Source organism: Toxorhynchites rutilus, chromosome 2, assembly GCF_029784135.1.
Source record: "Toxorhynchites rutilus septentrionalis strain SRP chromosome 2, ASM2978413v1, whole genome shotgun sequence".
Taxonomy (NCBI): domain Eukaryota; kingdom Metazoa; phylum Arthropoda; class Insecta; order Diptera; family Culicidae; genus Toxorhynchites; species Toxorhynchites rutilus.
The window spans coordinates 175973398-175987045 of NC_073745.1; the positions used below are offsets into that span (position 1 = coordinate 175973398).

General features: G+C 40.3%; 1 protein-coding gene across 1 annotated transcript; it reads left to right on the forward strand.

Moving 5' to 3' along the window:
• Positions 1–11438: 11438 nt before the first annotated feature.
• LOC129768281 (60S ribosomal protein L22-like) lies at positions 11439–12917 on the forward strand. Its single transcript, XM_055769806.1, has 3 exons — positions 11439–11558; positions 11783–11947; positions 12599–12917. The coding sequence occupies exons 1-3, from the start codon at positions 11547–11549 to the stop codon at positions 12863–12865; spliced, it is 444 nt and encodes a 147-aa protein (XP_055625781.1). The 5' UTR covers positions 11439–11546; the 3' UTR covers positions 12866–12917.
• Positions 12918–13648: the final 731 nt, after the last annotated feature.

Below are 13648 nucleotides of genomic sequence, written 5' to 3' on the forward strand. Positions count from 1 at the left end.
TCGTATTCTCTCAAGGAAGTACGGCGAGTGCTTTTCCGGGCTCACTGAACGGATAGCTTCGACAGAGTTAAGACTATCCGTTACAATGTAATAGTGTTCAACAGGTCGTGAGGCGACGCTGTCCAGCGCCCAATGAATTGCTGCCAATTCAGCAATATACACTGAGCAAGGATTCTGAAGACTGTGTGAGGTGCTAAAAAATTCGTTGAACACTCCAAATCCTGTGGACTCGTTTATAGTGGACCCATCAGTAAAGTACATATTATCGCAATTGATACCCCCATACTTTTCATCGAAGATCGTTGGAGCGATCCTCGATCGTTGGTAATCTGAATATCCATGGATATCTTGCTTCATGGACAGATCAAAATGCACAGAGGAATTGATGTAGTCAGGGAAACAAACACGGTTGGGAATATACGAAGAAGGATCAACCTGCATGGAGATGAATTCATGATATGAACTCATGAATCCGGAGTGAAAATTTAGCTCGATCAGCTGCTCAAAATTTCCGATCACCAATGGGTTCATGACCTTACACCGGATGAAGAACCGAAGAGATAATAAATTGAAGCTATCTTTTAGTGGGAGTAGGCCTGCCAAAACCTCGAGACTCATGGTATGCGTTGAGGGCATACATCCCAACGCGATACGGAGACAAAGATACTGAATTCGCTCGAGTTTAATGAGGTGTGTTTTGGCAGCTGATTGAAAACAGAAACTGCCATACTCCATCACTGAGAGAATAGTTGTTCGATACAACATTATAAGATCTTCTGGGTGGGCTCCCCACCAGGTGCCGGTAATTGTACGGAGAAAGTTTATTCTTTGTTGGCATTTTTTACTCAGATACCTAATATGGGCCCCCCAAGTACATTTGGAGTCGAACCAGACCCCAAGATACTTGAATGACATAGCATGAGTGATCGGTTTACCCAAAAGTTGAAGCTTTGGTTTTGCTGGTCTATGCTTCCTAGAAAAAACCACCATCTCTGTTTTCTCCGTGGAGAATTCGATCCCTAGCCCAATGGCCCAGGTTGAAAAATTGTTCAAAGTATCTTGTAAGGGTCCTTGCAGGTCGGATTCGTTTGGTCCTACGACAGACACCACTCCATCATCTGCAAGTTGTCTTAGGCTGCAATTTTGTGTAAGGCAATTGTCGATGTCGCTTACATAGAAGTTGTACAAAAGGGGGCTTAAACATGAGCCCTGGGGGAGGCCCATGTAAGAGACCCGACTTACTGCCGAATCTCCGTGAGAAAAGTTCAAATGTTTCTCACAAAGCAAGTTATATAACATATTATTCAATAGAGGCGGCAGACTCCGAGAGTGTAATTTGTCCGACAAAACCTCTATTGAAACAGAATCGAAGGCCCCCTTTATGTCCAAGAATACTGAAGCCATTTGTTTTTTTTCGGCGTAAGCCATTTGAATTTCTGAAGAAAGCAACGCAAGACAATCATTCGTCCCCTTGCCCCTGCGGAACCCATATTGTATCTGAGAGTAGGCCATTCGTTTCAACCCATCGATCAAGGCGAAACAAGATCATTTTCTCCAACAATTTCCGTATACAAGACAGCATTGCTATTGGGCGGTACGAATTGAAGTCGGACGCGGGTTTTCCGGGTTTTTGAATAGCTATAACTCGTACTTGTCTCCAATCATCTGGAACAATATTATTCTCCAGAAACCGATTGAATAAATTCAACAAGCGATGTTTCGCCACATCAGGGAGGGTTTTCAGCAAGTTGAACTTAATTCTATCCGATCCCGGAGCAGAATTGTTACATGAGAGCAGAGCAAGAGAGAATTCTACCATCGAAAACTCGGAATCAAGATCGCACCTACCTTGTGGTATATCTCGAACAATTTTTTGCACAGGAGCGGAATCAGGATAAACCTTCCGTGCAAAATTAAAAATCCATCGATGTGAATATTCTTCGCTTTCATTCGTTGAAGAGCGATTTCTCATGTTTCGAGCCACTTTCCATAATTTTTTCATTGACGTTTCTCGTGACAAACCTCCCACGAAATTTCGCCAATAAGCACGTTTTTTCCCTTTGATTAAGTTTTTAAATTGATCTTCAAGGGCTAAATACGTTTGAAAATTTTCAGGGGTTCCACGTTTCCGAAAAGCTTTAAATGCATTCGATTTTTCTACATAAAGCTTGGAACATTGGCTATCCCACCATAGATTGGGAGGCCTTCGGGAAATGGTGGAACCTGGGATGGGTTTCGTTTGAGCGCGAACCGCGCTGTCATAGATCAAACGAGAAATGAAGTTATACTCCTCCAATGGAGGCAAACCATCGCTGGAGTTGATGGCTAGAGCAATCGCGTCCGCATATTTTTTCCAGTCAATGTGTCTTGTGAGGTCATATGCCATGTTTATAGATTCAGAAGAATTCGACCCAATGGTGATGGAAATTTTGATTGGCAAGTGATCACTACCGTTGGGGTTCTGGATTACATTCCACTTGCAATCTAACGATAGTGAATTCGAGCAAAGCGAGAGGTCAAGAGCACTTGGGTTAGCAGGAGGTTTAGGTACACGTGTTGTTTCCCCAGTGTTCAAAACGGTCATATTGAAGCTGTTACAAAGGTCATATATCAACAATGAACGATTGTCGTCGTACTGTTCCCCCCAGGCAGTTCCGTGAGAGTTGAAGTCTCCCAAGATCAATCGTGGCTCAGGAAGGAGTGAGCACATGTCATCAAGTTGTTTGCGGCTAACCGCAGCTCTCGGAGGCCAATACAAGCTGACAATACAGAGGTCTTTGCCTCTGATGTTTGCATGACAAGCAACAGCTTCGATCCCTCCAATAGGAGGAAGGTCAATTCTAAAAAATGAGTGGCACTTATTGATCCCCAAAAGCACCCCTCCGTATCTATCATCACGGTCCAAGCGTATAATATTAAAATCGTGGAAAGAGATATCATCTCGCGAAGAAAGCCAAGTTTCGGACAGAGCAAAAACATCACAATTGTCGTTATGAATTAAAATTTTGAATGTATCCAATTTAGGGATAAGACTACGACAATTCCACTGTAAAACAGTGATATCTCCGACCTCTCTATTTGAATTAGACATCAAGAGAGATAATCATTGCAAGGAGGGGCCATGTTTGCATCAATTGTTGCAAAATTGTCTTTAATACTGGAAGCATTGAGATGACAAGGGTGACAAGGAGTCAGAAACATTAAAACACTTGAAGATTTGGTCCAAAAGGTCAGACAACTTTATAAATCCCGATTGGGAAGTTGAACTGGACGGAATAACAGGGACAGTTGGGGTTTTTGATGTCCCCTCGAGTGCTGGGCCATTCGAAGGTGAATTATTCCCACGGAAACCAGGAAGAACCTGATTTTGCTTGTCCGCAGTACTCGAATTTTTAGGCATGCTAACAGGGGGTATCACCGGAGGGGCTTGTCCTTGAACTTTGGGAGTGGTCACATTTTTGCGCCGGGGATTCCCTTGGAAAATGAACGGTGTGCCCCCGTTAGCTGTGTCCGCTTCTATTTCGTCAACGGGCAACGTGGCGAAGACATTTTGTGTGTTGATTGGTTGTTGTTGTTGGGCCAGTGGAGAAGCGCCCTTTAAAATATCCGCAAAAGTGCGTTTCGAGCGTTCCTTCAAAGAGCGCTTCTGTTTCTCCCAGCGACTCTTGTAATTTTCACAAACTGAGAGCTCGTGTGGGGATCCCCCGCAATATGGACATTTATGCTCAGTCGCACTGCAGGATTTCCCCTCATGTTGCTCTCCGCAAGTGGCACAGCGCTCCTTGTTGGCACAATAATCCGAAGTGTGACCAACTGACTTGCATTTATTGCAAGTCATGGGCTTTGGCACGAAGAGTCGCACAGGTAGTCTCAATTTGTCCACCATAACGTAGTCAGGGAGGGCGGCACCAGCAAAGGTGACTCGAAACGAGTCGGACGGCGTAAATTTAGTTTGGTCCCCATCATGGGAAAGTTTCCCGAGTTGGCGACAGTCCAAGATTTTCACTTCCATTGAGGAGAGCTTCTTGAACTTGCCTTTTCCTTCTGCTTTTATTTGTTCGCTCGTCAGACCCGTTTCAGTTATCACCCCCTCAATTTCTACGTTATGAGAGGGTATAAATGTTCGATATTCGAGAGTGAAATGTTGATCAGCAACAATCTCGTTTGCGTGTTTCCGTTCATTCACGACAACTCGCAATTTGTTCGGTCTAACCCTGCGAATTTCAGATACAGAAGTGTATCTGGCCAGATCTTTCATGATCTGAATCACGTTAAGGTTTTTTCCTTTCGGTTTTGGCCGGAGGAAAACAACCCAAGGGCCAGTTCCAGGTGCATCTTCTGGATAAACTCTGACACGTGGAGCGGAGACAACAGAGGGGGAAGACGAGGACGAGGACGAGGACGAGGACGAGGATGAGGATGAGGACGAGGACGAGGATTGGGTTGGATCGGAAGCATCAGAAGGGGGAAGCGAAATCGATGATGGGAGAGGGGGAGTGGAAGTAACAGTGGGTTGAGAAGGGAGGCTTGCAATTTTCTTAGAGGGGGGCTTGGTAGGATGAGCGGATTCGTCCCCAGAAGAATTATCTTCCTTATGAGGGACTCGTTTATGTTTTTTCCCAGATTTTATATGAGATTCATCATCGGAGATCTCCATCTCTGGAGATCCTCCACTATTCTCCATTTTACAAAAAAATTCTGTCTTATTTCTAAATTATTATTGATTTTAACAATAATCTTAATATATAAGTTGTTCCAATAATGCGCTCTACTGCCCTAATCAGGGAGAGACAGAGGCTACGCGCTACGGAGACAACACAATAGCGCAAGAATAGCTTACGCAGCCACGTGATGATGAATCCCGTTTGCGACAGTCACGCGATGGCGATCCCGTTATGCCGAATCAGTTCAACAGCCGCAATCCGGCTCGCTGCAAGAGCGCTGCTTCCTTTGTTCCTTCGTTCCACTTCACAAAAGGTCAGGTCGAAAGCGGACAGCAATGACCTTAACTCGTACCAATAGCACAATAGCAAAAGTGGCAACGCACAATACCGACACTGAACTTTACTCGTCAAGAGTTGGATAGCCAGCGCATCTATCATAATGAATAACATTTCATTTTTCTTGAGATAAATAATTGAATAATTGTGAAGTATCAAGCATTGTCCAAATGCACTATGTGCCCATTTTTTATTGGTCCATTTTGTGCTCCTCAAATCGTACCGACCAAAACGGGCAACCAGAGCAGCAGCGAAATAGAATGAAGTACCATTGGAAAGGAAAAAGAAAAAAATGAACGAAACATTGGTCGCTGTCTCACACATGCGTAATTCTCGAGCCAGCCAGTCAGCTTAAAAATCCCCGCTCCGCTGCCGTAACGATCATTCTCATTAAAACCACACACACCACATCGGTTCGCATCAAAACACTTCAACAAACCAACCCAAGCAGCCATGTCTGGACATGGCAAAGGAGGAAAACTGAAGGGAAAGGCAAAATCCCGCTCGAACCGTGTTGATCTGGAGTTCCCCGCAAGGGTAGCTAGGCCGAGCGCGTTAGTACCAGTGCAGCAGTCCACCTAGCCGGCGTTATATAGTTTCGGCCGTCGAAGTGATCGAGTTGGCTGGTAAAGCTGCTCGCGACGATAAGAAAACCCGCATTCAGAACAGAACACATTCGGTTCGGTGGACATCAAGACAACAACAGGCAGTTGCAGCGAGTGGCAAACGCAATCGCAAAACGGCAGCTGGTAGCAGAAGAAAAAAGTTTGTTCTTTATACAATCTGCTTTGGTGGCAAATCCAGAATAAGGCGGCATCGAGGGCGTTCGAAATGGTTTTTCTCAGAACCCGAGTACTAAGTTTTCTAAATTGGAACCATTCCATAAAACACGGCGCTTATCAGGGCCATTAAACCTTTCAAAAAAGATTTACGAAATACAGTTCAATGCTTTCTAAAATAATATCCAAAATAATAATAAAACACAAATTGATTTTTTCATAATTTGTTTGCCAGTATATGATGAGTATGTGAATTTGGCAGTTATTCTGAGCTTATTTATGGTTGGGGACTTTCCCGATTATTCAATATTCATTAATTTTTAAATTGCTTCTAGATTGAAAGTACAGTAATTTACATTTAGCTCGACATTCAGCTAATTGGACGGACCTGTAATGCGACATAATTAGTTGGACATTTTTGTAAACATAAAGTTCGAGGTCCAAATTATGACCCCACATCGAAAGTCGACACTGTACCACTGTCATCGCAAATGTTCAATTACAGGTTAAAATCGCCTCCAATGCGACACTGAGTGGTGTTTCGACACGTCGCATTAAATGTAATTTATTGTACAACATGTCACAAGCTGGATGGGAAGAAATTTTCCAACTGTGAAAGCTGTGGCGAGTGGCAAACGCAATCGCTAAACAGGAAGGTTTAGCCGTACAAGATGGGGATATCTAGTGATAACAAAACAATAAACTCTTTAGATTAAAGATAATTTTGTGATCCTGAAAAGGACCCTTTTTAGCCTGCATGTGAATCCAACGAGCGAACAAATCGTAATGAATGTATTTTTTTGCCATCGCTGCCTTTTAACGCTCTTTCGTTCGTCTCGTTGGACTCGCCCCTTTGGCTTAGTCTGCTGATTTGTCTCTATCCTGTGAGTGTGTACCGCTAGAGTACAAAAGGCGCGGATCCGCTGAAAAATATATCATTCTCTTTCAAACCGTAAATCAGTGTGGTTGTGTGGCATCGTTTCACATCACATCGCATCAACGGATTGGTGCCGGAGCACCAGTATACCTAATAGCGGTTATAGAATTTCGGCCGCCGGAGTGCTCGAGTTGGCTTGCAAAGCTGCTCACAACAATAAAGAAAACCCGCAAAACCGAACAGAACAGAGCACATTCGGTTCGGTGGCAACAACTAGTTTCAGCGAGTGGCAAACGCAATCGCAAAACGAAAGCAGATAGAAGAAGGAAAAAGTTTGTTTATACAGACTGCTTTGGTGGCAAAACCAGCCACCGTAAAACACGGCGCTTTTCAGGGCCATTAAACCTTTCAAAGAAGAGTTATTGAAAGTTTTTCACAATACCAATGCATTCTAAAGAGACATAATATGACATATAATATAAACTGATTTATTTTGTTTATCTTGTTCTTGAACTTATTGGTGGTTGGGGTCTTTTAAATTGATCATTCAGTTTTCACAAACCCATGCATGGTTTCCCAATTAAAAATGGCTTCAAATTACAACACATTGTATGCAGGATGGCATTAACGAATTTTCTCGGTAGCAAGAACTGCTTTCTTTGGTTGATAACTGATGTTGAAAAATGAATGACGTTACATCTGCATTGTATAGAAAAATAACTAAGGAGCAACATGATGAGCTATGTATTTCCTTATTCTTCTTTCTTTGTTTTTAAGAGGCTTTGAACTTTGCAGTTCATTCGCCTCTATGTATTTCCTGCTGCTCTGTTCTTATTTTAAAGGGCTTTAATCCGAAGGTCATTCGTCCATGTATTTACTGTTGGTTTTTTAGAACGCTTATAGCTCGTTTATTTCTCGACAGATCGTAGAATTCGTCTCCAAAACCTCAGTTCTTTTTCATTTTTATTTACTTTGCTTGCGGAAACTACAAATCTTACAATTCATTCGTCTCCGAAACACGGAAACAGTTTAAGGTACGGTAATGTGCTCAATAGTGAAATATATGATAGTGAATGAGCTGATGACCACCTATGCATCCCCTATCACAGCCATCATTTTGATTGTACGATATGTGCATACGCCGAAAGATGCCCGGCGTTGAACATTTAATAAGTACAAAGCCTTCGGAAAAAAATCAAGAATTAACTATAAGACAGCGAGAAAAAATTGAGAAAGTTTGTACAAAAGACGCAAAAACACAACACCAAAGGTTCTTTTCAGAACCCCCAACATGTTCATGAAGAGTAAACAGTAAACTAATCCATTTTTCAGGTAGATAGGTAGGTATTCACGTAGCAGAAGAAAATAAAACAATGTATTTAAAATATATATTTAGCAAAAGCTGTCCCCTTTGCATAGTCCTACGTCACTCCGGTTATGTCCCCGACATTACCCACCCGTCTTTTTTTGCGAGCCGTTCCGTGTCAACTCACTTCAAAGTATCGATTCCTCGGAACAGCTCATGAGCGGATTGCACATCTCTAATATGGATGCCGAAATTTTTATTCCGCTTCTTCAGCAACGACCTGTGCTGTGGAACAAATTCGGTGATGCAAGTTTCTGCATAAATAGAAGCAATGGTCACAGGCGCGCGGATCATCATGGAGCATATTGCCGTGGACTGTGTTATCAACAATGGGTGGTGCCTTTGGACAAATTGAACGAGTTCTTAAATCAACTTCCGTTTTGTTTTGTTCACAGATTCGCTACTGAACGAGTTCGAGGATGCCGAACAAATCTCCAACTGGTTCATCAAGAGGCATATTTGGAGAGACTTTATGAGGAGGTCAGTTTTTGTTAATTTGAGCACACCAAAAATAGCTCTATCCTAATATTCCTATTGGGTATTTCAGACAGTTTGAACTGACCCGGAACGCGATCGACGACGAGGTGGCCGAGGCTCGGATCGAGGAACTCAAGCCCAAATTGTCCGATCTATGATCGGGATGTTTCCCTGCCAGACGCCGAATACTAATTTGAGCACACCAAACTTGTTCTCTCTTCTAATATTCTTATTCGGTGTTCCAGACAGTTCGACCTGACCGGAACACGATCGATGAGGGGGTGGCCGCGACTCGGCTCGAGGAACTGAAACCCAAACTGTCCGATCTGTGCTTGGTAATCAATATGTTCCCCTGCCCGACACTGAAGCATCGGCTCAGTTAGAAGGAAATCACCCAGCTGTTGGCATATCTGATTCTGTCATTCTTCGCCCACGATCCGCTGTGGGTTGATGAGAAATACGGAGCTGTCCCTGCTCCAGGAGTACGTGCTCCAAGAATTGCGACACATGCTGAGCGCGTTTCTGGACGAAAAAATGCGGAAGCGGCAATGAGATTATGTTTGAAGGAAAATTATAAGTTGTTTTTCCAATTCATTTATTTGTAAGACTCAATCGCGTGTGAGCGTGTGAAATGAATGATGCTATTTGTGTATGTTTGGAAATAAAATAATTTTGCGTACGGACAAGTACACCGCAACTGGACCAAAGTTAGTTTTTGTAATACTGTTGATAACACCTATGTGTTTTGTCCAGTAAGTTTTCCATATTTATTTATCTCTGCAAATTTACATTGCCATTGTTGTGGGAACTGTTGTAGAATTATATGTGGCCAAGGTAAACGTGCGCGTGCTATGCGAATTACGGAAAAGGCTCGCAAACGTATTCTGAAGCGGGCTATCTGTAAGAACTACGTCCTGATGCAGGGTGCTCGTAATGTCCGTGATGCCTGTTCTCACTTTGACCGTGCTCTGGTTTGCCACACTTCAACATTCGGCGGTATGGTTTGCCACGAGAAGGCTCGTGGTTGCCGCAGCAGCTTTGATTTCAAGATTTTCCGTATGCAATCAACTGCATGTAGTTGGAATTCGCGTTGACAGCATCGAGTTACGTATTAAAAGTTGGGTGAGTTTGCATGACAACATGGGTTTCAAATCAAGTTAACACTCTACGTAAATCAGAATCACTTTTACCTGTAAAGGTAGCCGTACACTGTTTGCCCGGAGGTCAAATATTTGATATTTTTTGACAGATAAGGTTTGATTTAATATTTGTACAAACACTATTTTGTTTGCCACTCTTCAATTTCCAACAGTAGTAAACAATATCAAACACCGAACAAGGAAAAAATCAACTGAAATATTCAAGGTAACCTAACCATATACCGACAGGTTCGAAGAACAGAAGGAAAAATTTTTTAGGCATCCAATAATTTAATATTTGCTTGTCGTGTTTTGTGTAGAATATATTTGATCAGTACACGTTGGACAAAATTTATCAGTCAAAAAGAGTCAAATATTTGGCTTCGGTCAAACAGTGTATGAGCACCCTAAGTGGTGAAAAAATATCATGAACAAATTGTGTTCAAAGATAATTTTATATTATAATGGCAAGTTTTGGTGGGAATATCTGAAAATTTTCTAGAAAATAGTTTAAATTAGGGTCAGGACAACGTACATCAAGTAATTAAATAACACCAAGGAAAAAAATCCATTCGAATTTTAGCAATTCAAAACTGCATTAGGGGCTACTAATCTGATAGAGAATAGTTTGCCTCATACAAACTGATGTCGTATCCAGATGTCGACATCATTCCGTCGTCATCGCGGATATTTGCAGCAATGTTTACCTATCATTCCGCTATATAAATAAATGCATGTATGTGTATGTATGTGGGAGATGTACGGTTTTGTGTAGTGCGAGGTCTCTTTGTCATTGTTATCCGGTTATTCGTCCAAACCCAGCGGTGCTTTTTGAAACCGGTCCGGCAGAAACCGGATAACATGTAATCGCCCTAAGTATCTCTGTGAAAACCGTATTCAAATTCAATTGTTGTATTAAGATATTGAAAGACATCTCACACTGACTGATTATCACGAAACCCATATAAGAAAAGCAGTCAACAAAATATGCTCTGTACGCTTCATATTGAAATATATGACTCTGCTCTTAATATCTATTCGTACTAGTATTATTTCTAAACATTTCCGCAATAATGCTTTGTCGTTTCATGTAGAATATCAGTTAATTTTAATTGAGCGTCAATGTACGAGGCGGAATGGTCATCCTTGCTTGGGGCTGTATTTCGGGCTGAAACCTCAAAGATGGCAAACATAACAGAAAAAAATGTCAAATGGCAATGGTTGAATCAATGTGAGTTACAGATGTTTTTGAATGAGCCAGAATCGTTCGGAGAATGAGCAAGAAAAACAAAGCACGATAGCCGACATATGCTCATTTCGGCATAACGCATTCATCCCGATCTTTTGCCTTCTGGATAAATTCGTGTGAATAAAATGTAATAATTTGCGTAATTCGCATTTTTTTAGTTGTTTAAGTGAAAGAAAAAAGTTCAAATAAGCAAATCTAGCGTTCAGAATTATAAAAATTGAACATTTGACTAGAAGTGAAATTGAATTGTAATAAGGTTTGGAAAAATTTAGAATTCAATAATACTGAAATTAGGTTGTGATTTTGTATGCTAGCATCAATTGATGAAGAAAAGTAGTTCGTTCATTTTTATTAATTTAATTAGTTTTGGTTTCAATAATAATACTTTCTGTGAATTATTATAAGAAAAGTAACACTTTCCCCCTCCTGATTATTGTATCTCTTTTGACATTTCTATTGGATTTTTTTCTACAACCAATTTTATTAGCTAGATGTCGAATTATAGGTAACTTACTGTATTTATTCCAAAAATTATTTTGCGTACCTTAACTGTTGTTACTTGCTGATTCGCGTGACGTTTGCGTAAACGTCAACTGTTGCCAACTTATGAAAAAAAATTAGGAAAGTCCTTTTCTGTTCAACTTTACGGAAGACACAACATGGCTCCGGTGGTATGTAGAAAAATTAATTTTAATATGTGTATCAATTCATTTTTAAAATAAAATAAGTTCGATTATTGTTCAATGTACGCATTGAGAGAATAGTAGCATATACGCGTACAATAATGAATATATTGGAAGCCCTTACATGCATCATTGTTCACTAACATTATTTACATGGTTGTCCCACGTGTATGTGACGGATGTTAAACTAATAAACGATATTCTTAATACAGGAGAAAGCTGTCGCATCTGTTAAGGCAAAACCAGCCCCTAAAGCTGTTCATGGACCTAAAAAACAGCTGCGAGGTAAAAACCTAAAAAAGAAGAAGGAGCATTTGCGATTTGGAGTTGACTGTACAAACATAGCGGAGGATAATATCATGGATGTTGGCGATTTTGTGAGTATAGATAAGTGCTATGCAAAAATATTGCTTGATATTTTCAATTCAATGCTAATATCTCAATGCGCTGAGGGCTGGCTAAGTAAATACGTATAGGTAGTCTATAAATTAGCAAAAATGTTCGGGTTTAAGTTAATGAAATACAAATGGTTGATTAATCAACTCAAATTCGTTTTGATGCAATAGCATGGTATAATGTGAAACCGAAGCAGCTTATAGCATAAGATTCGTATAAAACTGTAATACAAACACTTGATCTATCTTAACAAAATTTAGTCTCAATTATTTTGATATATTCATTCAGTTTTATAATGTTTTGGTAGTTAGGTACTCTTAGATCGTGAATAATGAACCCAACGGTATCACGTATGGTTCATAGGTTTCCATGTAGGATGTTATGAGAATTGTTAATCGTAAAGATACAGTCAAAATATTTTACAATTTATTTTGCTCAGAAGGAATTTTATTGATGCAACATCATTGCTCATTTATACAACATTTGATAGCTCTTAATTGGTTGTACATGTTTTTTAATTGTTTCAATAAATTGTATTGAAATAATTTTGTACAAAATTTACTAGTTTACTAGATACTAGTTTTGATATTGATTTTGCGTTTTGTTCTAATCTTGCATTGTTTTATTTTCAGGAAAAATACTTGAAAGAACGCTTCAAGGTTAACGGAAAAACCGGAAATTTGGGCAGCAACGTTACTTTTGAACGCCAGAAGATGAAAGTGTACGTTAACGCAGATGTGCATTACTCCAAACGTTATTTGAAATACTTGACAAAAAAGTATTTGAAGAAAAACAGCCTTCGCGATTGGATTCGTGTAGTGTCCAATGATAAGGATCTGTATGAACTGCGGTACTTTAGAATCAGTTCCAATGATGATGAAGAAGAAGACAACGAGTAATGTCGATGGTCTTAAAAGAAAATATTTCAATAAACGTTGTAATTTCCTATAACAGTGTTTTAAATAAAAATGGTTAGATCAACATTCCCTGATATACAATATACCAGAACCTTCATTATTCGCGAAAGCAAGTTCCATGATAAATCTATGGGCCCTATTCCAGAAAACTAGACGAGCAGACGAGCGCTCGTCTCGTTTGTTTTCATATTCCAGAAGCCGAGCTCGACTAAAAACAGACGAGTAGCACGTCTGGCTCGACGACCGTTCGGCCGCGCTCGTCGATGAATCAGTCGAATCGTCTAGTTTGTTTGATGTGTTTGTTCACCTTGTTGATTGAAAGCACCGGTATTCTTCTGCTCCACCTTTATCTTCAAAAATTGTTTCACGACTAAATTAGTATTGCATAAGCAATGTATGTTTTCAACTGCAACCATCAAATACAATTCAGTAATTGCAAGATTTTACAGATTTTCAAATGGGCCTCTTCCAAACAACACAACCAAATGTAAACATTGAACTCATATCCAGGGATGCTAGATGACTGTTTTGAATATATTAACACGGCACGAAAAAGGTCTTCACATATTGAACGAAAATGAGTAATTCAAAACAACTACTTTATTGGAAATACGTATATATATATATTTAAAACTTTTCTTGATAAATCGTTGATTAGGTGAACAAACATTGCCCCCAATAAATCCAAAATAACAAAACGTCTGAGTGATAAAACCATATGCTCGAGGAAATGAAACCAAAAGATATATGAAACTTATTCCTTTT

Bases quoted from the DNA above. Each gene is read 5' to 3' on its own strand.
- LOC129768281 (XM_055769806.1), top strand. The intron at 11,948-12,598 runs GTGAGTATAGAT...TTTTATTTTCAG, and splicing joins TCATGGATGTTGGCGATTTT to GAAAAATACTTGAAAGAACG.